Source organism: Chrysemys picta, chromosome 6 (genome assembly GCF_011386835.1).
Source record: "Chrysemys picta bellii isolate R12L10 chromosome 6, ASM1138683v2, whole genome shotgun sequence".
NCBI lineage: Eukaryota > Metazoa > Chordata > Testudines > Emydidae > Chrysemys > Chrysemys picta.
Window position 1 is genome coordinate 19929539 of NC_088796.1, and position 27995 is coordinate 19957533.

At 39.5% G+C, this 27995-nt stretch overlaps 1 protein-coding gene across 4 annotated transcripts; it reads right to left on the reverse strand.

Annotated features, from left to right (window-relative positions):
- Window positions 1–1231: 1231 nt before the first annotated feature.
- TXNL1 (thioredoxin like 1) lies at window positions 1232–27768 on the reverse strand. Of its 4 annotated transcripts, none has more exons than XR_010602106.1 (9): window positions 26971–27587; window positions 24011–24107; window positions 21943–22116; window positions 17291–17413; window positions 15574–15643; window positions 14837–15009; window positions 9536–9640; window positions 5070–5478; window positions 1232–2964 (listed from the first exon to the last, which is right to left on the reverse strand). XR_010602106.1 is itself a non-coding variant. In XM_042850648.2 (9 exons), the coding sequence occupies exons 1-9, from the start codon at window positions 27066–27068 to the stop codon at window positions 2958–2960; spliced, it is 888 nt and encodes a 295-aa protein (XP_042706582.1). In that variant the 5' UTR covers window positions 27069–27587; the 3' UTR covers window positions 1232–2957. The 4 variants fall into 4 exon arrangements, 2 of the variants coding, with proteins under 2 accessions (XP_042706582.1, XP_005296893.1); XM_042850648.2 differs by lacking the exon at window positions 5070–5478 and adding an exon at window positions 4539–4579; XR_010602107.1 differs by lacking the exon at window positions 5070–5478 and having other exon boundaries at window positions 14549–15009.
- Window positions 27769–27995: the final 227 nt, after the last annotated feature.

Below are 27995 nucleotides of genomic sequence, written 5' to 3' on the forward strand. Positions count from 1 at the left end.
TATAAAACTTGCAAGATAACACCCAATTGTTAGGGGCTGTAAGCACTTTGGAGGCCAGGATTAGAATTCAAAATGACCTTGACAAAAATAAGAGAATTCGTTTGCACTTTATTGAATTTCATCCAGTTGATTTCAATGTACTACAATTAAGAAAAAAATTTAAATACACAAATACAAAAGCAGGAATAACTGACTAGATGGCAGTACTACTGAAAAGGAACATGGGATTATACTAGCTCACAAAATTAAAGGGGTCAATGTGATACCGTTGCAAAAAAGGTTAATATTCTGGGGTGTACTAACAGGTGCATTGTATATAAGACACAGGACATACTTGTCCCATTCAACTTGGCCCTCAGCAGTGTGTCCAATTCTGGGCACCATACTTTAGAAGAGATGTGGATAAAATGGAGAGTCCATAGGAGAGCAACCTGCCCTATGAGGAAAGATTTAAAAACTGGGCACGTTTAGTCTTGAGAAAAGATGACTGAGGGGGAACCGGATAAAGTCTTCAGCTATGTTAAGGGCTGCTATAAAGAGGACAGAGGTCAATGGTTCTTCCTGTCCACTGAAGGTAAGATACAAAGTAAAGGGCTTAATCTGCAGCAAAGAAGATTTAGGTTAGATATTAGCTATCATTATAGTTATAAAAAATTTCCTAAATTCTAGAATAGGTTTCCAAGGGTGGTTGTGGAATCTCCATCATCGGAGGTTTTTAAGAACAGGTAGGACAAACACCTACCACGTATGGTCTAGTTTCACTTGGTCCTCCCTCACTGTAGGGGGGCGGGATTTAAAAGAGCTCGAGGTCCCTTCCAGCCCTACATTTCTATGAATTTATATAAACAGCATATGCTAAATCAGGATACATTTAACTGGGATGCATCCCAGAAAACTGGCTTAAAGACAGTGAATATTAGTGACTGTTGCTTACGTGAACCAATATTAAACTCCATTTAATGGACATGGCATTTGGATTATGTCAAGTGGTGTAAAACCACATGTACTAAGTGGAAAAGTAATTCTAGTTTATTAATTTAGAATAATCAAATACAGATCAAGTGCAAGGAAGTAGCTTTCCTGCATTAAGAAAGCAGTTACTCAAAGCAATAAACAAAGTAAGTGAGTTTTCTACCATATACCCTTATATTCGTGTTTGTTTCAACGTTTAGGATTACTTCAGGACATCTTTTCTCCTAAAGAGTGAAATTATCAGAATTTCAGCTTTGTATTTTTGATATGCATGATTTTAATAACTCTTTCCATCAATTGAACATGTTACAGTTGCCTCCAAACATTTTAGATCTATTTACATTGTATAATTATGGGAAGTATGAACCATGCAACCAATGAAGTCACAGAAGAGGCAAACAATACAAATCTGACCTTTTACAAAGATGAGAATCACTAGGTTATCAAATTCTCTCAGGTATCAATAGTATGAGGTAAGTAATAGTTAAGATGAGGCACTTTAACAATAACCCAAAAGGTAGTTAGTGTACAAAATTATAAACAGAAAGTTATTCATATTGCCCTTGATTATATTGAAAAGTGATTTTAAATTCTATATACAGTGTCTCAGATGCCTCATATCCCATTTAAGCAAAATATTTAGGAATTACAAAAGAAATCAAGGCATTAATGCCATTAAATATGTGCAATACCAAAGGATGAGTAAAGAGGGGTATGTAGCAATACAGTTTTAAGGAAGTGCCTCATAGAAAGTATAGTTTTCTGCACAACCTCAAACTTTTTCAAAGAAAATCTCTATGCAGAGAAAGTTAGCTTGGTATAAATGTGTAAATCTGCCAAGCCAGTACGGAAGAATCCCTACTGTGTTAAAGAAAAGAATGCCAATTAGGACAGGATTTAATTCTTATTGGGATTTATTGTAATTAGAAATGCAACAAATTTAACTTTACAAAGGAACTAATTATGCCAATTAAAAACCACTTAGTAAAACTTTACAGGAATTTATTAAAATTACTTAGGGCACTTTTCCAAGGAATTTTAGCAAAAAAGCTTTTAAGCAGTTGAGCACACACACCCATCCTTTAAGGAATTCAGATTAAGATGTAAGAATGGTATCTGCAATGAGCATTTCTATATCAAGATAGAGAGAAAAATATAATGCCCAATTAAGTTCAGCCGTAACAAAGGGATCTTATAAACCTACAGGCATCAGTAGTGCCTGGCCATTTCCTGAACTGCATATCCTGTGAGTGTGTGTGTCTGGCTAACAAGTTCACAATTTTCCAACTGGAGATGGTATTTTGAAAGACTAACAAGAATTTTCACGGTGCCTAATTTGTAGTGAACTGTCATATCCTACCGTTTGCTTCATCTGATGTGCAACTTGTGACAAATGAGCAAGTTAAGTTGATGCAACAGTAATTTGAAATATGCTTCCTCACATTATATTTTTGGACGGGAAAAGGGAGACTAAGAAAAAATTATTCCCTTTGAGAAATATCCATATTGTGTCAACGTTGATCATAAACTAGCACAGGCTTATAAGAAAGTAGCTCTGGATTTTATTTGTAAATGTACTTTCAGAAAACCAAAGATGATTTACTTAAATTTGACATTTTAAACTAATTAAACAAATGCAGGCTACATTAAGTCTTCTGTTTTTAAAGATAAGCCAGTCCAGTTTTGAAATTTAAATGAAACTGTAAAAAAAAGCCATAGTTATTACAATGACAAAATTAAACTTGGCAAAAGTAATGAATTTTATTTACAAATACATGTACCAAGATTACAACAGAAATACTCTAGTGAAACTCCATCTCAACAAAAGCAATGGTTTATTGGTAATGGCATTAAATGAAACAGATTGACAGTCTCTGGCTACAGTCAAGCAATTATCCAGGAGCTGTAGATAAAGTGAAGATCCCATTGATTTCAATAAGGCGATCCAGTGTTTCTTGCATCTTAGTGGCTCTCTCCTTTCTTGCCTACCACCTGATAAAAGAAAAATAGAAAATAATCACTAATGAAAGTTATGTTGGAAAACAAACAGCTCCCCAACCAATTTTTTATAAGCTTCAAACTAAATGAAGTGGCTCCGTTTACAGTTGTATTAATGGATTTTTCAGCACACATTCTAGTGCTGTATACACAGGGAGCTGTAAATTCCTGCAGGAATTAAACAGGACATGGGATATATGTGAGGAAATCCCCAACTTCAAGTATTTTTAATCCAGATTGCAAAGAACTCATTTGTTTGAGACAAGTTAGGAAAAAGCAACAGCCCACATATTTTTATTATTCACAAAACCAAGTTAGGTGTCAAGAATCAGACCTGAACACACAACAAAAGTGTAGTGGTAAGACTACCCCAAACCTAGCCTTCTGGGCCCAAATTTCAAGTAGTTGTTGTAGGAGATGAACTAGGTCTATATTAAAGATAGGTCTTTGAGAAATTTTTGCTTTATAATGTAATTCAACACTGAAAAGTAACTAAAAGCAGCAGCATTCCACATTTATTGTCAATGACTTTGATGTCAAGTGTGCTCAATGATAGTGAAAAAAAATTCTAACTGCCAGCTCTGCAAACTCAGTCTGGAATCAGATTCAAGTAAAAAAAATCTGTGTTAACAATTGAATAATTATAGCACAGGTCTGGAGGATAGAAGCTGCTCTAATTTTGATTCTGCCCCTGATTTACTACGTGGCCTTGGGCAAGTCATCCTCAGGTTCTTTGTTTACCTTTCTAAACTTGAGAGCAGTACTTACCTACCTGCGGTGTTACCAGGATTATGCTTTGAAGCTGAAGTTCTATTTAAATCCTATGTATTTAATAGGACAAGTTTACAGCATTATAATAGTGGTAATGCTGAAATCTTTGAAAAGTAAAAATCCCTGTATTTTAATAAATTAACTACTGTGGTAAAATATGTTAATGGGATAGTATGGTTACCTTTGCAATACATGGCTTCCCAAGGACACAGCATGTTCTCACAAAGGTTCATACAGCTCTGTACTTTAGTACTGGCTGAAAAGATGAAGATTGGTGTACCTGGTTGGAACAGCGATTATGTTCTGCTGTGACACATGGGAGATATGGGTTATTTTTCCCAGTATTTCCCTCCTCGCATGGTCTGCAACAGCTGAAAGGAAATGCCTTTCACCACTCAGCTGCAATTGCTCGGACTAAAAAAACATGCTGATTGAATTCCCTTGTAAAGAGCTTTGGTATCTATTGGTCATCTCCTCCTCCAAAGAGCTGGTGGCCAGGAGGATGCTCATTGAACTGCAGAGACTAACGTGTAGGGCCAAGAGAATTCTAGTTGCACGGCAATGTTGAGGTGCCCGTAAAAAAAAAATCCATTCACTTGTGTTAAAGTTTGATTAATCAAGTTAAAAAAATAAGATTAAACTCAACAAATAAGTAAATGAAATATATATTCTTTGATTGTGTATCTTAAGCCCCAAGCACAATGCCCAGATTTGGATTAAGCAGGAAAACACTAATATATTAAAGATTATTAAGATGTTAGCAGATGTGTAACATCAATCAAGAAATAGAGCTATACCATTCAGAGGTGGGAATTGTCAACTTGCCCATGTGTATTATCTGCAAAAATTAAGCACCAGAATGGATATTTTGTCATTACACGCCAAAAAGGCTCATTTCCCCATCTACCCCAAATGGAGGATGGTTGTAAGAACAGCAGTTTCTTACTTTCTACAAGAAATTCATCAACCTCCCATCATTTACGGGACACTTTATATGGCAGTTGTTTGTAAGATACCATACCTTAACTATGAATAGGTACTGCAATTGTGACATAATACAAATCTTTAACATTAGACATTTTGTAAAAAATTAAGTATATAATTTCTTGATCTGACTGGCCCAACAATGGAAAGGGAAATTAAATTGGTGTGATTTGCTAAACATCTTTCTACTAAAAAATTAGCCAACTAAACTAAAAGTTTCGAAACAATAACTGGAGATGAAAAATCCTAAATTGTCTTCATGATAGAAGACACCTTAAAATCAACCTGTTCTAATGTTATTCCCCATGCAATAAATTGTATAAAAGCCAAATTAAAATACTTGCCAAAGTCTCAAACTGCATCTCAAATTGCTTTACAGAATTAAATATAAGATGGACTACAAAAATCACAGAAAACAGGTCTAAAAGCGTTGTATAACAAATCTACTATCTAGTTTTAATGTTAACAAGCATAAAAATTAAAAAGCAAAGTTGAGAAAGAAAAGATTTTAAAATGGAATTTTAAAAAGATGAGTCGATGAAGCAGAGAGGTACAGGAAAGCTGTTCCAAAGCACAGGAGCTGCAGAGGAGAAGGCTCTTGCACCAGTGGCGAGATTGTGGAAAGGGTGAGAGACAGATGCTAGATGAACGGAAGGAGCAGGGAGGGGTGTGGTGCGAGACAAGGTCACTCTTAATATTCATTTTAAAACATTTTCTTCTGCATTTTTAGTTCTTTGGGGTTGGGAAGTTAAGCTGAAAAAATAAAAACAAAATGTTAGAAAAAAGGAAAAGCAGCCTGGTGTGCAGTTTTAAGAAGAAAGGAAAAGCTATGATCATCTGGGGCTTGGGAACCTACTTTTTACATGCACCTAAGCCCCCATTCCAAAAAGGAGCAGTAGCTTATAAGGGTTCTAGAATGCTGATATTAATGAGTAATGAATATAAAGTGAAATCTAGGTTAAAAGCATACTGGGACATGAGTGAAAGATCCTCCTTCCTCTCCCCAAAAAATTCAGACTGCAAGTTCACTACAATATTCAACAGCAAGACACCTAGAACTCTGATGCTAACAAATGGGAAATAAAACAAACCCACTTCTTTGACCCATCTCACTTGGTTGGTCTGGCTGGCAGGGTAACCTAGCCTAGCAAAGTCTCTGGAGGGAAACATCTTAAAAGTAATATGCTACAATAATTTAATATGCACTATAGATATGGTAGCTTTAATGAATACATAGCTTGCATTGGCAGACAGGCAAAAACTAGACGTCAACATACCAATGGTGTTTAGTTCTCACAACTATCACACTGTCCCATCTTATTACATTTATAAAGAGGGCCATAAAGCAAGCATTTCAAGTATTCTTATTGTGCATTGACTTTCCAGGAAAATACAAGTATTTTATTTACCCTCTCCTGCTGCTCATGGTGTCACTTAAGCAGGGCAATAGAGAGTCTCTTTTCTCCCCTGCCCCACGTACCTCAATTTAGCATAATCCACTCAAGTTTTGTATTAAAAAAGTTTTAGAGCATTTAACAGTTCCCACTTCTCATCAGCTAAATCAAGTTTCAGAGGAGAGGGAGGAGCTACAGCCTATCAATCTAAGTTTAAAAGCCACTTGTATTTTGCATCATTTTATTCATTGACCTAACATAAATAGCTAGATCCATGTGTCACAGTTAGCTGCCACAGATAACAGGTTACGTTATCATTGAAAGACCAACCAGCAGCTGCTTATTGTTTTTACTAATTTTCAGTACACGATTAAATTAATCACAAACTCCACATTTGACATTCTAAGTACTGGATGCTGTGGCCCTTTTCTGTTTACCTTTTTCCACTTGAGCAGCTGCTCAGTTTAAGCTTAGTTACCTATATAGCACTTTTGATGCTCATAGTACTTTAAACTAAAACAAGATGGTCCCTCCCCCCCCGATGAACTACTGTCTAAATCAGACAAGTTATACAAAGTGTTAAGACAGCAGAAGATTGGGAAAAAGGAAAGCATCTACTGGGAGACTGATTATAAGGAATTGTTATAGTTATATTGCAGTTATATCTTTATTTGTATTATAATTACAAGAGCACAATGGAGTCTAGTTTGAGCCAAAATTGAGATTAGTGAGCAAAGTTAAAATAGTGAGTTCTCAGGAGTTATACATAGTTACCTGTAGATGAAGAGAAAATGGGTTTTGAAGAGTTTTCCGGTTAACATTTTATTCAATACCTTTTTTATACACTTGAATATAATGTCTAACACTGTTACCAGAACATTAACGTTGTACAGTTAAATTGCAAAAAGTCTGGAAACGCAAAAGTTAAAATTCCTATGGGAACCATAACTCTGCCAGACTCCACATCCCACATGTTATGGTAAAATACTTAATTCCAGAATATGTAATTTAATATTACTATTAAAATAGGGACTATTACAGATGTATATACATAGTTAATTTGGTGGCTAAATTTTGTCCTCTGAGTCTTGGACAAATTCATATCTGGTTAAACCAGTCCTGAATTTATCCCTTTAACTTCTGCATTTCCTGACTGCTTTTAACTGTACAACTTTAAATAAAATATTAACATTCATTTTCATATTTTTTAAAATGGAGGCTACAGATGCACAAGTACATTCTTTTCTACTTAGAAGTGTGTATTCCTTTGACTGCAACACTTATGTGTACACTTCAGGGAGCATGCACTCAGATGCACTGGTGTGTTATTTACCAGAACTATACAAGTGCTTCCAAGAAGTCCACCAAGGAGCAGCTTTAGGACGTGCTCTCCACAGAGGCAAGGACTGACATCTGGATTCACTCACCCAAACCAGAACAGAGAAAGCAAGAGATGCCTGGAGAACTGCACCAGTTCTAGGTGTTTGCACAGCTTTATGAAGACATAGTAAGTCTGAATTGAATGTGAGAGCCAATGAGTGCATTAAAAAAAAACAACCCACACCCACTAATGGGAAGATGACAGATGGCCATAGCGGAGAGTCCAGACAGAGGCAGCAGTTTGGGACAGCTGTGTGCTGTATCATGAACTGTGCAGCTTAAAAATTAGTGAGGTTTTCCACCGTCTGGGCTCAGTGCTATATTCAAGTGTTTTAATTTTTTTCCTAAACTTAGCAAGTATGCACCTCATTGAGCACTACTTATATAACAAGCCTGAAATCCAGTTCATTAGTGAATAAAATAGTGTTCAGCATTTTTAAAATGCAGAAAGTCTTTCACTTTCAACTCTAATTTTTCCTCAAATAGTTAAAAAAAGATCTTCCTGGAATGGAGACCAAGATGTCAGTGTGAAAAATGAATTTCAGATTATGAAGCAGTGAAGATTATGAAAAACTATTTCACAGACTTAATAGCAATGATTACTCTAGAATGCTGTAAAACTAACACCACAAAATAGTAAAAGTCGTTTTAAAAAAACAACAACAACAACAGCATAACAGATGTCTTTTGGCTACTCATTGTAATTGGGTGGTAAGAGACTTATCTACACATTTCTTCTGGTTTTGAGCCAACTGAAAACACTATTAAACAATTCTAAATCAGTAATCCAATCACGTTTTAGCACATTTAACACAGCCTTTTCATTGTCTTTTCAAGTTTGAGTGTATTGAACCAAGTGTTAAAACTGTACAGTTTTGCAGGATCACATTTAATCTAATGGATATAAATTTATCTGTAAATCCTTACAATACTAAAGGTTATCAAGACTTCCAGATATTTTTTTGGCAAATACTATTGGTGTAAAGAATCAAGTTTTGTTTACTACTGCGGTGAAGTTATCTACTTAAAGAGTGTGGTAATACTAGTTATCTGCACCAGTTTGGGACTAGTTACAAACTGAATTGATTGGTTTGAACACATTTTAATTGGAGTTCGATTCGGAATAGTAAAACCACCCCCCTCAAACAGCAGAAGCTATGTCAGCGACAGAAGCTGTCCTGCCAACATAGCGCTGTCCACACTGGCACTTATGTCAGTATAACTCATGTTGCTCGGAGGGGTGTGTGGGGGGAGTGGTGGTTTATTCACACTCCGGAGCAACATAAGTTCTGCCAACATAAGCTGTAGTGCAGACATAGCCTTAGAGTTGGCTACCCATGGAGCACTCCATTTCCTTTAAACCCTTAAAGCACCCACTTTCAGTCCCACCCAGGGTGATCCAAAAGCAGCTCCAAAGGAATAGCCAGACAAACATTAGGAATAAACAGCCCTTAAATGATATTGGAACAAATTAAAGTTAGATTAGAGTTATGTTATGAAATTGTATAAAGATAAATACACCGTATGTTATTGAAGAAACACCCTTATAACCAAGTATTTCCAAATCTCTCTAGTCTATTTAAAATTGCCTCCTGAACAAAATCTTCAGGCATAGATTTATTTTGGTTTACTCATGCTTTCTATTTTCCAATCTGTGCAATGGCTTTTCTACAAACTGCCCACCCGCAGGGCACAGGAATATTCAGAGACACCATGAACATTGCAACTATTACATATAATCTTTAAGGGATCATTGTTTATCAACTTTGAACCCCTAAGCTGTTATTTTACATTTCCAAAATGCCTTTCACCTTGAAAGATTCTCAGGCATGTTACATATCACAGAAAGTTGCACCAAAGCCAAAATTTCAAAGGCACATGTGTTGCACTGAGAGGAATAAGAGGTATCTTAACAGAAAATGAACAATTATAGAAAGAATCCACTTTGTTGAGAATGAAACTACCAATCCACTGACATACACTTGTTTTAAAAATGTAATTAAACATTCATGTGTGTGTTCTGGAATCCAACTTACTCGCTTGAAGTCATTCATGTTTGTTGCTTGGACTGGAGTTCCAATAAATGTAAAATATGTAATTCTTGTCGTCTCTTCATCACCATGATTGGACTGGACAAATAACTAAAAAAAGTAAGATAGTACATAGGTATTAATTCTAACTTTGTTTAATATACATGGTGTAGTTACAGCAGTTTGGCTAACACTACAATCCTTCCCTTAAATGAGGTATTACACTTGCTAGGTTTCTCAAATTTTTAGAAAAAAGTGGGGGCAGACAATCCAGCAGCTTCAGAAGTATACCCCAAAAATATTACTTTGTGAGAAGTACTATAAAAGTATAAATAACTACAGAGTTATTTAAATAGAGGCCACTCTCTTCATTAAACCTCTCTGCTCACCTCTGTAAAAATGACTACCAATCAAGTATGCAGCAAGGTAGAATCTAGGTTTCTCCAACTTTCAGGTCTGTGGTTAAGTCAGAAGACCACACTCAGCAAGCAAGAAGCTTTTAAATCTGAGGTATCAAAGTAACTGCAGGTGAACAGTTAATTTACCTACGTTTACAGTAGTTACCTACCTACCAAACGGCTGTTTAACCATTTTCTATATTTATTGAAATCAGCATTACCTCATCATAGCAAATTGTGTTATTACGTTCTTTCAATATGAAGATTTGCTAGAATTCAACAGGAGCTCAGTAGGGAAAACTTACATGGCTCCATAAATTAGGGTTACCATATTAAAGGTTTTTAAAAAGAGGACACTCCACGGGGCCCTGGCCCCACCCTTCCCCGCCCCCGACTCTGCCCCTTCCCCAAAGTCCCCACCCCAACTCCGCCCCTTCCCCAAAGTCCCCGCCCCAACTCCGCCCCCTCCGCTGAGCGCCCCGCATTCCCCCTCCTTCTCCCTCCCAGCCACGCGAAAAGGGCTGCCCGAGCACTACCGGCTTCACAGTTTGCCAGGCAGCCCCCAGACCTCCAGACCCTGCGCCCCGGGCCGGGCGCTTCCCCAGTGCAGCCGGAGCCCGGGAGGGGAAGCGCCTGGCTGGGGGCGCAGGGTCTGGAGGCTGCCCGGCAAACCGTGAAGCCGGTAGCGCTCGGGCAGCTCCGCTCTTCAGCTACACAGAGCTGAGGTGTCTGGGGGGAGCAGCAGCAGCCGCCGCAGCGGAGAATCCACCTGCAGCTCGCAGTCTGCTGGAGCCGCTCAGGTAAGCGGGGGCCTGGGGCAGGGATGCCGGCATTTTCCCAGACATGTTTGGCTTTTTGGCAATTCCCCTTGGACGGGGATTTGAGCACCAAAAAGCCGGACATGTCCGGGAAAATCTGGACGTCTGGTAACCCTACATAAATGCTGTCCTATATGGACTTCGTATTCTCTATCACTTTCGCTCCTTAAAAAAGCATGAATTGGTAATAAGAAATCTATAAAACCAAAATATGTTTCCTAATTTGGTTTAAGCTGGCTTTATGTCACAAAAACCAATACATACTATAAAATGGACAAATGAAAAACAAATCAATTATCTCAGGAAAGGGAAATGGTCAGGAACAGGGACCAGCAGACAGTGGGGGAGTGCAAGGAAGAGATCCTGTGGGTCTCCTGCACCCTTACAGCAAAGTAGCAACAAGAGCCCTCTCCCTCCCCAGGAGGAGACAGAGCAGCAAAGATTAGGGGGCTACTATGGGCCCTGTGCCTCATGCCACAGGGAGCAGCGTTAGTTGCCCTTTTTAAAAATAAATATTCCAATGACAGTGAGTTGAAATGTTTTTCCTATAAGGGCTGGATAGCATCAAGAGAGGGAATCTGCGGTGAATAAGGGCTGTGAAGGAATGTGCCTGGCAGAGGCACAGGAGGGGATTGTTTTCCCAGGGGACGTCGGAAGAAATTATACTGTGACTTTTGACAAATTGCATATTTATTGTCTGTCTTTTTTGCAAGCATCTTGGAGCATAGACTTTCTGCTAGTACAGTCCTAGCACAATGGGGTCCCAATCCTGGCTGGGGCCTTTAGGTTTTCCACAATAAAATACTATTACACGGGGGGGAGGAATCTAGTTTTGGAGAAGATGATGTTCACTGTGGCAATGACATCGTAATAGCTTAGCACCCAGTCCTTGAAACTCTTGGGCATATGCTTACCATTATGAAAGCGAGTAGTTCTATAGAAGTCAATCGAACTGTTGCCATACTTAAAGTGAAGCATGTGTCTTTGCAGGACTGGGGACTATATTTGCATCCATCATTTCCTGATGATGCATCCGCTACCAGAATCAAATTTTGGTCAATTTTTCTCTGATGTACAAGTCTTCACATAATAGTTGAAACCAGCACTTCAGAGAACACTGGATCAGGCACTTTTTTGGTGCCAAGACCTCTGTCCCTCTATGTCTACGAGCTACTTAGCTGCATCATGCCCCCCATTATAAAACCCACAGGAAGTTTTTTTAATAAGTTATATTATATTGTTCAGTTAACAATTAAATGTAGATTCCATAGTTAACAGGATGTTGTTCATATACTGTTTAATAAGAAATTTACAAATGCATACAAGATTCTCACACCTAAGAACCCATTAGACTGCAGGAGACTATTGGGAATTAACAAGCAGCAGATACGAGAAAAAACTTGGAACTGACCACAGTGCAGATAAAGAAGAACCATTACTATATGGATATCAGTCTGTACTAAATGCTAAGTTGGTACATCATGCAAATTTCATTTCAAGACTGTCCATATAACCTGTCCGTGCAAATGCTATGATCTTGTCAAGTGGGTTCAATCCCAGAGGAGTGATTCACATGTTCTACTGTCAGCTCCTGTGACTACTTGATATGATTCAGTCTAGCTATTGTGGCTTTGTTGGGAAGCATTACATTCCAACTAGTTGTTAGAGCATGTCCATGACCAACCTCTGTTGAAAAAAAGGCTGTGGCTTGCAATTCATTTACATAAGTGGTGGTCTAGAGAGCAGACAATTCCACAATCACAAGGACAACTTTGGCTAAAAACCCAACCCTATTCAATGGCTAAGTGAAGGCAGCAATTTGGAAAAAAAACGTGAAGCATAATAAATGGAAAAGAGGGGAAATAGATAGACAATATAAATTAGTAAATTATGAGGTGCAGAAAATTGATAAGGGAAGGCAAAGTCATAAGAAAAAAAATCAATGTCTGGCAAAGGTAAGGACAATAAAGAGTAATCCCCCCCCAACCTCCCGGCTGAGGTGGAGCTCAGCTCCGCTGATGTTAATTTAATAAATTTTGGAATACCAGGGAAAATCCAGAAGTCTGAAAAATTGCTAATGTTGTGCCAATATTCAAAAATAGGCAAGCAGGATGACCTGGATAACTATAGGTAGTTAGTTAAACATCAACCCCACGCAAGTTAAAGGAATCACTGCTATAGGATTCAATTAATACAGAATAGCAATATAACTAATGCCAGTCAACACGGTTTTATGAAAAATAGGTAATTTCAAACAAACCTGATTTCATTTTTTGACAAGATAAGTTTAGTTGAAAGGCAGCTGCATAGATGTAATACACTTAGACTTTTGTAAAGCACAAATACCACACAACATTCCAATTAAAAATCAGCACTATACTGTACCAAACCACAGGTTATATGGATTAAAACTGGCAAATGATATCTCAAGAAGTAGTTGTCAATGGGGGTGTTTCTATTGGTGTTCTACAAGGATCTGTATTAGGCCCAATGCTATTCAACATCATCAATGATCTAGAAGTAAATATGGAGTATCTGCTGATAAAGTTGGGGATGACACAAAGATTAGTGGAGTGGTAAATAATGAGGACAGGACCGTCATACCATCTGGATTTGGTAAACCAGGCCCATTCAAAGTGAGTTTTAACAGACAGATGCAAGGTTACACATGTAGGAACAAGGAATGCAGGCTGTACCTACAAAATGGGGGACTGTACCCTGGAAAACAGTGACTGAAAAGGATTTAGGAGTCACAGTGGACAAGCAACTCAACATACGCTCCCAGTGTGATGATGTGGTAAAAAGGGCTAATGCAATCCTTTGATGTATAAACAGGGACATAGTGAATAGGAAGGTAATTTTACCTCTGTATACAACATTGATACTACAATACTGCATCTAGTTTGACGTCCACATTTTGAAGAGGATGTGGGGAGGGTACAGAAAAGAGCCACAAAAATTATTTGAGGGTTAGAGAAAATGCACTAAAGTGAAAGACAAAGATCTCAAGCTATTCAGTTTATCAAAAAGATTCAGAGATTACCTGATTAAAGTATATAAGAACCTTCCTGGGAACAAAATATTGGGTACTAGAGGGCTGTTTAATTTAGCAGCCAACAGCAAAACAAAAACTGAAGGGTGGAAGTTGAAGCTAGACAAATTCACATTATTAAAAAGGGGGCTTTATTCTAAACAGAGAGTGAATAACCATCAGGAACAAACTACTAAGAGAAGTGCCCAGATGCCCTTTTGGAATATATGCTTTATTCAAACAAGTTATTGAGTTCAATACAGGGGTAACCCAGAGAAATGTAATGCCCTGTGACATACACAAAGTATTAAAGCTTTCGTGGATCACAACCAGAATAAATCAACAACGTGATTCAGCCGAAAAAAGGTGAACACACCCCAGAATATTAGCAGCAGTGTTGTAAGTAAGACAAGGGACATAACTGTCCCACTCTACACAGCACTGGTGAGGCCTGCATTAGAATACTGTGTCCAGTTCTGGATGCCACACTTTAGTACATGTGTATAAATTGGAGAGAGTACAGAGGAGACCAACTAAAATAATAAAAGGTTTAGAAAACCAGACTTATGAGGAAAGGTTAAAAAACTGAGCATGTTTAGTCTTAATTTGCAACATGGGAGACAAAGTTTTTCCCAATATCTAATTGAACTATAAAGGTAGTTAAGCACTAGAATGGGCTTCCAAAAGATGCTGTGGAATCCCCATCATTCGGTTTTTAAGAACAGGCTGGACAAACATCTTGCAGAGATGGTCTAGGTCTACTTGGTCCTACCTCAACACAGGGGACTGGACTTGGCTCCCATCCAGCCCTAGATTTCGATAATTCTGTAAGTCCAACTGGATGTCTTATAGTCCCTTTCTTGCCTTAAATTCTATGAACCTATGTTTGGCATAAGTGTGTAGTCACTCTGAAATGATAAGACTGTTATAAGAAAACCTGGCTAAGCTTTGAAACCTTTGTCACCTCAACAATTATTTTGTCCCAGAGTATTTTAAAGTAGACTTCCAAACTTCACATAGCTACATTTACATGAAGCTTGGAAGAGAAGGCTTTACTTACAGTTACGCTGTTAACATTCTGAAATTTTACATAGCGAAGCTGGACAATACCATCTTCTTTTATATCATCCGGCGTTAGTTCCAAGGCTTGGGTTGGTTCACTTCTTTCTGCCTCTTCAAAGTCCATAGATCGGGGAAGGTTGATGAAGATTTTTATATACTTGGGACCTTGACCTGTGTTAAAACAAATCAGCAATTTTAAGTAACTGAACCACATTTTGAGGTATAAAATTCCAAAAACATCTTTAGGACAGTTTGTTATATAAACACCTAGTGATAATTAAATATTTTAGTTTTGCAACATAAAAATGTGGTTTCTGTACTCGTATCTTGCATAGATTCAGAAATTTGTATTTCTACCGTACTCTAATGTATTGTCAATATAAACAGCTGTGCCATATCAAAAATAAAGCATAGGGATAGCATGAGATTACATTAAATTATTTTTTAAAGAACAAACAAGTCTATTGTATGGATTCCCCCACAATTTCAACAAAGCTGCTACAGGACTTCCAGAGAGCAATAGGATCCATACTGCCCTTTTGCCATGAATACATGGGACTTGCTAATAGTTATAATGATACTGCTCAGAAAACAGGAACTGCGGCTATTAGATTCAGGATGCTGAAATAAGAGTCTAGTTAAACCTGGGAGAACACTTAAGCCTTTAAAAATGGTGTAAGCAGAACTTATTAGGAACAATTTGATGGAGTGAAGGAACAGATGCATTTTACTCACCATTATCTGGCCCTTGAAGTTTCATGGAATAAAGCTTGACAGGTTGATTAAAAGCTACAGTAATAAGGAGCTGTAGAGAAAAAGTTTATCAAAGTATTTTTGAATGCAGAAAAAAATATTTAAACTAGAAAAATAAGTCAAAACTCTGTTTAGTTCAGGAAAAGTAGCTGTGATTGCCAGGATGTGATTAATATTCTCAGTCTTTATATGTAAATATTATTAGAGAATAGGGAATATCCTCCTCTTACTCTGTTTGTAAGAAGAGTCATTTTAATGAAAGCCATTCTACTAGAACCCTGAACCAAGTATCTCAGAGGTTTTGGCCAATACTTTTGAAAACGGGTACCTAAAGTTAAGAGTCCTAATCCAAACATCTTGGGCAAGATTTTCAAAAGAGACTAGTAATTTTGGGTGCCTCCATTTTGGATGCTTCATCTGAGATGCCTTAATGAGGCCCAATTTTCAAGACTGTGGAGTATCCAACAGTTTCCAAACATTTGAATAGGAGTTTAAGAGCTTAACTTTAGATACCCATTTCCAAAAAATCTTGGCCTTCATCTGTAGTTACAGGGCAGCCCCCATCTCACTCAAGTCCCTGAAAGCCTCCACAAATTTAGAATTCTGTTTAATATCAAAACATTTTATGAAGCATCAAGAGCTGTGTTTTATCTAAAGGAAAAAACATTTAAAAGCTACGTGAGATTACGGTTTTCTTCCCCAAGTCAATTCTCCACTGTTTAAAATAAACCCTTGAGCTTGCAATTAATATTTAGTAACAGGTTTACTGCATTCATCATCAAGTGCTGGGGTGGACAAACGGCCTGCCGGAGAGCGGGGTCGGGGGCTTGCCGTGCAGCTCCCAGAAGCGGTGACATATCCCTGCTCCAGCTCCTACGTGTAGGGACAGCCAGGGGGCTCTGCACACCATCCCCACAGCTCCCATAGGCCGGGAACTGCAGCCAATAGGAGCTGCATGGGTGGCGCCAGCGGATGGGGCAGTGCACAGAGCTCCCTGGCTGCTCCTCCATGTAGGAGCTGTTGCGGCTGCTTCCTGTAACTGCTTGAGGTAAGCACCACCCGGAGTTTGCAACCCTGAGCCCACACCCCAACCCCGAGCCTGCACCCCAACCCCCTGCCCTAGCCCTGATCCCCCTCCCACTCTTTGAACCCCTTGGTCCCAGCCTGGAGCACCCTCCTACACCCCCAAACCCCTCATCCCCACCCCAGAGCCTGCACCCCCAGCCAGAGCCCTCAACCCCCCTCTACCCCAGCCACGATCCCCCCGCCCGCTGAACATGGTCCCAGCCCAGAGCACCCTCCTGCACCCCAAATCCCTCATTCCCAGCCCCACCCCAGAGCCCGCTCCCCCAGCTGGAGCCCTCACCCCTCTCCAGCCCCCAATTTCGAGAGCATTCATGGCCTGCCATAGAATTTCTATACCCAGATGTGGTCTTCAGGCCAAAAAGCTTGCCCACCCTGATCAAATGTATAGTTTATTATTGTAGGCTTGCTGCTGGTAAGTACTGTGTTGTTTGATTAACCAGAAAAAGATAGGAAGAGCTATTACTCTCCACACACAAACAAGTTATTTCTCCTGCTTTTTAATCCCAAGACTACTGTAAACATATGAGAATTAGATAACTGTATTAGATCAATACAATGAAAAAAACTGCCCTTGAAAATTATATTCATCCTCTGAAATAAACTGAAATTATACCTGCTCATCACAGTCAGATTCCAGGTAGGTAGAGTCTTTACGTAAACAGTTATCGAATCCATGTTCATCACTTTCATTAAGACATTCACAGCCAGCTTTATTAATAAATGGCATTAAATCCATCTGAAAAAAAAAAAAACCCCAACAGTGTTGCTTGCTGGGTGCTTGAAAATCTGCTATCTACTAATTGAAAAGGATTAGTCAATATGTGGATGAGTGAAACTCCTCATTGTATATAGGAGGTAAAATAATAAAACTGGTCAGACAACTTAATTAGGAACACAACACATTCAAGCATTCAACTTACATTTTAGTTAAACTCCCCCAACCTTTCCAAATTTTATAATCACATTCTCTGGAATGCAAATTCACAGAAGTCCACAGCAAGAGACATCGATAATAAAGTGAATTATCTGAGGCTGTATTTTGGTTTAAGCACAAAAACTATATCCTAAAAAATTATTCATAATGCATTTGCAAAAACAAGCATAAAGACTGAAGTTTTTACAAAGTCCAAAAGTAAGCCTACTCAAAGATGAATCATGTACAGTTAATGGAACAGTTTAGAATGCTATCACTGTAAATGTTACTAGACTCACCTGCAGAGCTAATCTTGTTACCTCTCACACGTAGCACTGAAAAAGAAGCTGCTAGTTTATAAAAGGCTTTGATGACTAGATTGCACTCATTTCTAACAAGTTTGAGTATTTAATTAAGATTGTTTCATCAGGCATTAAGAATTCCCCAGCCCTTTTCCTTGTGCCTACTAGAGCTTTCAGTACACTTGCTTGATTCACTGAAGAGTAGATTTCTTCATAGTTGAACTTTTTCTTATGAAGTATCCAACTAAGGGTATTCGCATCATGAAAGAAAACATGGAAATACTACCAATGTACCAATAGGGTACAAAATCTAGATCAAGATACACTCAAGATATCTGTTTGGAGGAAAAAGTGGTGTTTTTTCCCCCGCCCCAAGATAATAAGAGTCTACTGTGCCTTCAAGAAGGCTTAAGTTCTACCCCAAGGATAATATCTGATCTGGACCACTAAAAAGCTGTGACATCACTATGTAATGCAGTTAAGTACACAGCTAATAACTCAATGGAATTCTTTACTAGGCTTGCACACTCTTGAATTTTCAAACTTGTTTAAAACATTCCACCCCAAGAAGAGGCAAAAAAAATACATTACCAAGGACAATGTATATGCTCAGTTTATAGACTTAATATTCAGTTGTTTTCCAACTCTTGTTATGAAAAATGAGGTGGCCAGAATTCCATCCCCCTCTCAGCAGGGAAGGTGGATTTCATGCTTTCCTTACTCAAAATCTTTTGAGCCTTCTGTTTAAAAAGCTTTCCAGATAATTATCACCTTTATGTAGAGACTGAACTTAGAAAAAAATCTGTTCGTTTTATGAAGTTACCCAAGTTTCAAAAAAAGCAGATGTATACCTACTTTGTGCTCATGTTACTTAAATTACTTCTAATGTGTTTTGGGCTGTGAAGCTAAAAAACAGCCTTTTGCCTCTTTGTATTACAATGTTGCCATGCTGAATGTTACATTAACTATTAGTGTAAGTATTTACATTCACAACTAGATGCAACACTAACGCTGATACCATAGTGCGTAATTGAACTGTTGCAAATTCAAGTGGCCTGTATTCCTACTGTTTATTTACATAAGAACGATTCAACAGGAAGATTATGTTATTTGTATGGTAGATGTCTCTCTATTTAGCTATGAATTTAAAGTACTTAGCATCCAAAGAGATGCATTTTTACATTTAATATAATTTTAGGTTTCACAACTACTATTCAGAGTTAAGTTTAATGTATTATATTTCCTAATACTAAATACAAACCTTCATACTACCGTAGTGAAGCTATCATGTTATTGAACCTATTAGCAGTTTTAGTTTTTCTGAAACATAATACCAGGTATTCAATCAAAAGTGTTTTTATATTGCTGCCAGAACAATAAACCATCCCTTTTTAAGTAGAAACATTATACCAAATATTGCTCAGAGAACGCCACCTCAGATGACAGCTCTATCAGAGTGTTTTGTCACATTAAGTTTCTCATTTACATGTGTTTGTTGGTACAGCTGTCAGACATGCTTAAGATTTGCAATGCACAGTTGCCTTAGGGTAACATGAAAACAAGAAGAAGAACAGCACTTTCAGGAAATGTTTTTTTCTTTAAGTTTCAAACCATATTACTCTTTAGCATCATAGTTTGACAACAGTGATTCAAATCTCCAACTATCCCCTTAAAAGGTTTGATCTGTCTGAAAATTAATGGAATTACCACAAAAAATATTGGGAAACAGTGTTTCCCAAGTGTTTGGCTAAAACAAGTTCCTATTGTCAAAAAAAGGACACCTGTCAGGTTATTTAGTCCCAACACAGCTATTATGACACTACGGCTTTATAAAAAAGCAGCAATGTTTCCACAAACTTTCAAATTCCAGTTCAGTTTCTGTTGAATTAGACATTCCCGTGCAGCTTTTGCAATTCAAGCATTTCAGCGAAGTGTTAACGAGAACCAAACAACTTCTGGTTTTCACTGATCAAGCAGAAATATTAGAGGAAATCAGCCTAAAATAATGTTTTTAAACTTTACCAGTTTTTTTTTTATTTTGTGCATTAACATGCAAGAGAAAAAGGGTTAAAAAAATGTTGATTTTTCATATATCAGTTTTAAAATATGGACTTCCCTCCAAATCTTAGTTTGTGAAGTTAAAATGCTGTCTACTCCAGCCCTCTCATTAGTTGCTGTGTGACTAAGTGTTGGAAAACAACCATTAGGAATAAAGGTACTTCAAGGAGATATTTTAATAAAACACACTTACTAAGAGAGGTAAGTGAGGAAAGGAAAAGCACACACACACACACACACCCCCAACCATTCAAGCAGAACACTTTCTAAATCAAGCTTCACCACGTTTTCTGTAAGGCATCAGAAGTTCTAACAAACCAAGGAAAAATGTTTGCTCTTTTTCATACTTACCCTTTCCATTTTAAGTTACTATGTTTTTTGTATGTATTCATGCAGTTTAAATTTAAATTTTCAAGGTGTCTATTACATATTTCTCTAAACCTTCCCCCCAGGAATGAATTTATCTTAATTTCTGTGAACATTTATGCCTCAAGCAAAAAGTTTCCTGTATCCTGTGACTATGCTATGCCACAATTTTCTGCAACAGGCTAAAAAACTAGTTTTTGGTTTTCAAGATTTAATCTGTAGCTTTTAGAAAATATATGAAAGATTATGCACTAATCACTCCATAGCAAAGGATGAGAGAGAAGTGAAAAATTCAGGTTACCTAGAACTGTACTTGCCCATTCCTATTCTGCTGTGAGACTGTAACCCGCAGAGAACTCCTTTTTAGACCTTTTTTGTACAACCCAGAAACAAGAGCTACTTTATATCACTCTCATAGACTTTAAGTTCGGAAGGGACCATTATGATCATCTGGTCTGACCCCCTGCATGCTGCAGGCCACAAAGCCGTCCCTACCCTTTCCCTTGACTCTGCTGTTGAAGTCCCCAAATCCTGTGGCTTAGTGACTTCAATTGGCAGAGAACCCTCCTGCTAGCGATCCCTGCCCCATGCTGCGGAGGAAGGCGAAAAACCTCCAGGGCCTCTGCCAATCTACCCTGGAGGAAAATTCCTTCCCGACCCCAAATATGGCGATCAGTAAAACCCCGAGCACGTAGGCAAGAGTCTCCAGCCTGACCCTTGTTAGCCATTATACTATTTACCTGCCATGGCACGGTATTCCTTTGGCTAAAATCATGTTTTTCCATTAAACCATTCCCTCCATAAACTTATCTAACTTAATCTTAAAACCAGACAGGTCCTTCGCCCCCACCGTTTCCCTCAGAAGGCCGTTCCAATATTTCACCCCTCTGACTGTCAGAAACCTTAGTCTAATTTCAAGCCTAAACTTCCCCACGGCTCTGTTCCGCGGTGAGGGAGAAATCAGGTAAACAGAGTTTGGCAGTAAGGTCCAGTTTTGCAAATATTCTTCAAAGCTATTAATGACCAAACTATGATAAGCCACCACACCACCCCTTCCAATAAGCAGCTTCCAACAAGCTTCTGGGGTAGCTGCAACATTATAGCATGAAAAGATTAAGAAAAAGTTACAAGAAAAGGAAGATACTGAAAAGGTAGCAAAGAGGACTCACTAAGGAACAGTCCAAAAAAACCTTAAAGGATTTAGTAGTTACAGAAATAACTGTCGCTTTCTAGGAGAGAGATCTCCACTTTCTAAAAATGTACAGGGAAACAGACTGAGACATCTGGTAGAAGCAAAGAGATAGTAAATATCTACAGCAAAATTTTCAACATGAAACCCAATGTTTCAGACCTAGAGGAATATTTTGGATGAGGGGATTTTTAGTTACACCATTTTCAAACATTACTATAATATATTACTATGCACAAGTCACTCTTTAAAAGTTTGCTTGGAAAAGAGAAAGTGAAAAAGCAGGTGATATTTCAAAAAAAGCTTAAGACACTTAAGTTTCTGCCTAAACTTACCCTGATCTAACTAAAGTGGGTAAGTTTAGAAAACAGGACAACATTAACATAAGTTTCAATAATTTACTTTAAAAAAAAAATCTTAAAATAAGGTATGCATACATATCCTTTCGGAATATCTGTGTCCTCGTTACTTCCAGGATCATTCTCTAGATGCTGTTTAATTTTTTCTTCTAATCCTACAGCATCAGCTCCTTGATACTGGTCGATTCGCACTTTGTTTCGGAAAAACAGAAATGTTGGTGTTGCTGATATATTATTGGTTGCAGCTGTTCCCTAGAATTTACAAATTGAGCATTAGTGCTGTGTAATAAAATGTTAGCTACAAACATCTGTAAACTTGAAAAAAGTATTGTGCTACAAGAAGTGGCTTTATTAATAGGCAGGAATATTAGCAATCATGATCATTTGCATCTTGGCACATCTAGAAAAGACATTTAGATTGTAATTAACTGTTGCTGTGGAATAGCCCTAGAACTAAAGACCATTCACTCTGAGATAAGGTAAGTTGGTAGCTCTTAAAGCTCTTCACCCTCCCCTGCCAACACATATCAGGGTTAAAGCCATGATTGCAGACCGACAGACATGGTTGCTAATAAAATGAACAACAACGTATAGCAACCTCATTTGTTCCCTTTCCCACGATTGCCCTTAACCAGACATTTTATATTTTTAAGCATACAATATACATACACTAAATACTGATTAGGACATTCAGTTGTACCACTGCTGCCTGTAGCATTACAAAAGGATTTTCATTTTGTTATCCGCCTGTGTTTCTAATCTCTTCAGATGCCTTTGTATTAGTTATCTATCCTGACTGGTTCTCATAATCTATTACAATTCAGTATTATCTGCAAGTTCTGTTAATGTTATCTATTCACCTTTTTCCACTAATGAAAGTAAGACTACTGGTCATACTTCCTAGCCTCTCTATGTTGATAATCATTTAACCATTTTGTTCAGCCAGTGACAGTACTGCTCTACTCCCAACCCCACTAGAAATAAGTTTTAGTAATATTTCAGAAGTCACTAATAAATGCTTAACTAAAATCTGGTATTATATCCGATGCATTCCCAACACCTACTTATTTGTTTTTTGGGAAATATACGCAGACTTGTTTGGTAAGATTTATTCTTCATAATTCATGCTACTATTGCTCATGGTTTTTTAGATATTTAGCAATTCCTGCTGGACACTCCCCCCAACCAGGTACACTAGTTAGGAATTTCAGGGTAGTAATGACTAGGATCATTTTATTTTTGAATTAAACAAATGCAGTAATTTCTCCTGTCTTATTGGTACCACCCTAATACTCCAAGAATTTTCTAATATAACTGTCAGCAGTGCAGTAAGCTTATTAGTTAATTGCCATAGTGTCCTAAGATACATAGTTTGGACCCAGATGACATGTTTATTCACAGTTTCCAGATATTATATTGTCCACTCTTTTATAAAGAGCAGCTTATAAGGCAGGGGTGGGCAAACTTTTCAGCCAGAGGGCCACATCTGGGAATAGAAATTGTATGGCGGGCCATGAATGCTCACAAAATTGGGGTTGGGCTGCAGGAGGGAGTGAGGCCAGAAATGAAGAGCTCAGAGTGCGGGAGGGGGCTCCGGGCCGGGGATGAGGAGTTTGGGGTGTAGGAGGGTGCTCTGGGCTTGGACCGAGGGGTTTGGAGGGCAGGAGGGGGATCACGGCTGGGGTAGGGGGTTGGGATGCGGGGGGGGTGGGGGGGGAGAGGAAAGAGGCTCAGGGTTGCAGGCTCTGTGCGGTGCTTACCTCAAGTGGCTCCTGGAAGCAGTGGCATGTCCCTTCTCCGGCTCCTATGCAGAGGCTCAGCCAGGCGGCTCTGCATGCTGCCCCATCCGCAGGCACTGCCTCTGCTGCTCCCATTGGCCGCGGTTCCCGACCAATTGGAGCTGTGGGGGTGGCACTTGGGGTGTGGGCAGCGTGCAGAGTGGTATGCCCTGGCTGCCCCTACATGTAGGAGCCAGAGGGGGGCCGTGGAGCGGCCCCTGACTCTGCTGCCCAGCTGGAGCACCGGAGCAGGGGCAAGCAGCGGGAGCTCAAGTGTTGGATCCGGCCGGCAGGCCACAGTTTGCCCACCCCTGTTATAAGGTCTTTTACTTCCCAATGGTCAAAATGTATTTTTGTATACTACTCACCTGGCACTGATGTACATCCACTTCCAAAAAAGTTGCCTGGGGATATTTATTACTCAAAGCATTGAAAGCTGGGGCTATCCTCAAACAAGGGCCACATCTGTTAAGACAAAAATAGATGTAAGCTTGTCCAATTTTTGCAATTGGGGCTATATTTTGCCCCTAGATACACTATCCAATCTCTACTGAAGTCAATGGGAGTTATGTATGCATTTGGCCCTTACAGATGTAAGTTTCAAAACACCTTTCATAGTTGGTTGGCAAACCTGGTTAGATATTTGTAAATGACAGACAAAATAATGTGAGAAATATAAATAATGTGTCCCACTTCCTGCTTACACAGTTCTGATTTAACAGTGATAAGCTTCATCTGTTAACTCTAAACTTTATACTTTAGGTCTAGTTTGGTCAGCATTACCACATATCACTATCAAGGGAGATCATACCAGGTAAAAAGGAGGCTGTCCACTTTGGGCAGAGTTCTTTGCTGCTCTGAAAGAACCGAACTACACTCACAGTGGAAACACAGAAATCAATAGCTCTGACTAACCCTACTTACTATTTTAATAAATATACTGAATTGTCACTTTATTAACTGTAGTTATATAACTAATGCCTTTTTCCATAGTAGTTGGTGCGTCTATAATTCCATGTTTTCTGCTAAAGGTTTACCATAAGTGACATTAGCTTCTACTACAGTATCCACTCAGCCATGAATGCGATGTAGTTCATCTTCTCTTTCCTCTTGCATTCAGCATGAGAAGTCACTGATCCCCAGCAGCAGTGTCTGCAGGAAGGCTCATCTTTAGAAATTTCATGAGGTTACTCAGGGTCAGATCTTCAAAGTATTTAGGTTCCTAAATTCTATTGAAATCAATGGAAGTTTGTAACCTAAATACCTTTGATAATGTGGACCTAAGCTACTGCTCTCCTAACTAGAACTTGTTAACTCAGCACTCTTTTTTAATTGTAACCTCTTAACAGTTGCTACCCCAAAAACGTTATTTATTATAGTGAGGAAGTAGTACAACTATAGTTAAAAATGAGACTAGCTTACTTAAAATCCCAATCACTATAATATCTAGGAAGTATCAAAATATAAAGAGGCTAAGGGGGTTTCCTCTACTCCCCTCAATTTTTATTAAAGTAACTTTTCTGGCAGACAACTTATGCCCTGTTGTCTACAATACTTCTGCTGTTCCTGCCAATTGTAAGACATTCAGCTACAAACACTGTAGTAGATCAAAATATTAAACATGCCTATTTAAGACAAGGAGGTCTAAGATACAATTTCATTAAAACTGGGTCATATCAGTCAAGTTTAACAGATTTCTTCTATACAGGTAAGAAAATGCATTATTTGTTATAACAGTGCTAACAGTTATAGTGTTTTACTTGCTCACAAGAACCATTTACTTGCCCCGAGCAAGTGGAAGAGTAGGATTCTACAAGGCTGCAATACAATACAGCCAAGTTTCTATAAAGCATTAGAAATTAGAGTATTATAATAAAAACTGAAGAAGATTTAAATTCTGCTTAGATTTTAATCTCTTTGGGACAGGGACTATCTTTGTTCTGTGTTTGTACAGCGCCTAGCACAATGGTGTCCAGGTCCATGACTGAGGCGCGTAGGATCTATAATGTTAATAATTAAGATTACATGACTTCAGTACCAAAACCAGAGTACCCACAAATATGCAGATCCAAACTGCAAAATGGGCTCGAGGAATTACGACAGCAGACTGATTACAATGAGATTGGATTCAATACACTAAAGCAGAAACACAGGCCTTCCTCCCACCTCCGAGGCCATAATTAATTAATGTGCAACTCACTGTTATGTAAAATACTACATGCAAGATAGGCTTGCTTTCTGGTTCAAATGCTAAATATATTCTTTGATTTAGAATACTGCAGTTTCATTATTACTTAAGCATGCTGTTTAAAACTCAAACACTTTAATTTTGTATTGACACTTTGCAATCAGAACTATAGGTATTATTAAAACAAAGATTAATAACTGGTTCCCTAATCCTTTCCACAATAGTAGAGTATTTTTGTCAACAGCCAAGATGATGCAGCATTCTGACAACTAACTAAAAAGTTATTTAAGTTAGACGTCTGATATTTTTAATTTTAATTACTGCAAGATTTCCAAGGCCAGACTATTTTCAAAGTTAAAATGCAAAAGGTACAGTAAGCATTTGCTAAACCTAAATTACCACTAAAATTAGACACGCCTGATCCACCTACCACAATCTACTGAAATTAAATTAGCAAAAAGCAGAGGGATAGTCACCCTTTCCATACAAGAGTATCTTCTACACATTCAGGCTTTTAAACAACCACAGGGGAGTCACATGGACCTATTTGAGACTGGGACAGTCTGTGTGGACATTATTAGCAACTGATCAGCGTGTGTCCCACTAAACTCACACAGCACAATGTTTCCTTCACAATCAGGAGAGATCACAAACTCTGCCCTTAAATCGCTCCCCAGTGAGGGAATCTGACACCCGACACAAAGCTTGGTGCAGGGCTGTAATTCGGACTACAGTCTCCCCAACTCCACACGCTCCCCTAGGCCGTAGAGCTCCGAGTGACAGGTAGGGGGAGAAGCCCCTCACACAACCCATGTCACCCCGAGCAAGAGACCCAGCCGCACCCATCACTCCTAGGAGGCAGAGGGGAAGCGAAGTTAGCACATCGCCTCCCATACTCCAGGATCCCCGTCCCCGCACAGGGCAGAGGTGCAGTAGGGCGGAGAGGAGGCAGAGCAGGGTGTACGAGACGGGACGCCCAGGGCCTTGAGCGAGGGGTGCCTGAAACAGGGAGAGACCAGGGCCCTGCGGGGGAGTAGCGTCCCAGGGCCCAGGAAAGGCGCGTGTCTCTCCCCAGGGAGGGGGCAGCCGGGCCCCGGCCGCAGGGAGAGGCTCGGGGTGCTCGGGTCTCCTCTCACTCACCCCCGCATGGTGAACTTGACCACGGCGAGCCGGGAGCCGGCGGCGCTGAGCTCAGGCTGGAACTCGGTGTCATTCGCGATTACCTTCACCCCGACCATCCTGGCCGGGGGTCCCCGCCACAAGCGGAGGCAGCGAGCCGCAGACGCCTTCGCTTATCTGCAAAGTCACCGCGGGAAAGGGGTGCGCCCAGCATGCATCGCACCCGCGCAGGCGCAGTCAGGCCCCTCTCACGCGGCTTACTTCCGGGGGGCGGGGCCGACGAGCATGACGCCGCGCACGCCCCCGGCAGCCATCTTGCTGTAGGGCGGATAACGCCGTGGGTGACATTTAGCAGCCATTTTGAATGAGGGACTGGGGCAGCGCTATAAAAAGTGGCGTCCTACCACCAGCAGCCATCTTGGTTTGGGGAGGGGAGCAGCCTTGTGTGGGTGTTAACCCCCAACGTATCTCGGGATCCTAGCTGAAGCCAGAGGGAGAGGGAAGCCTGGCTTGAATTTTATAATCTGAATCCCTTACCGGTGTCGTGAGCCCAGATCCGTAGTGGGAGACAGAGATGTAGGAGCTACTGGCGTCAAGGCAGCGCCTGAGCTCTTGTCTCGACTGAGCCTGCCCGGTCTGAAATGCTGCGGGTTAGATCTGGTGGCTTGAGTCTCACCAGCTGTCTTTCTATTGAAGGCTCCTAATAATAATACTTAGCGCTGATGTAGCACTTCCTAGTCATGTATTTCTCGGTGTCAGGTATTTTCATCCCCATTTTTCAAACGAGGACCCTAACCCATGGTTATGTGGCTTGACAATGGTCAGATGGAAAGTTACCCGCAGAATCAGAACTCCGGTTTACTGCTTCACAGGTCTGTGGCCTCTCTGTGCCACCACAATGTCTCTCGCTGTAAAAGAGGGGTTCTCAAACTGGGGGTTGCGAGGTTATTACATGGGGGGGTCACGAGCTGCCAGCCTCCACCCCAAACTCCAGTTTGCTGCCAGCATTTATAATGGTGTTAAATATATAAAAAAGTGTTTTTAAT

Coding starts and splice junctions, on each gene's coding strand:
- TXNL1 (XM_042850648.2), bottom strand. CDS start 27,068: ATGGTCGGGGTGAAGGTAATCGCGAATGACACCGAGTTCCAGCCTGAG. Junction 24,108..26,970: donor GTCAAGTTCACCATGCGGGG/GTGAGTGAGAGG, acceptor TTGTCTTAACAG/ATGTGGCCCTTGTTTGAGGA. Junction 17,414..21,942: donor CAGATATTCCGAAAGGATAT/GTATGCATACCT, acceptor TTTTTTTTTCAG/ATGGATTTAATGCCATTTAT.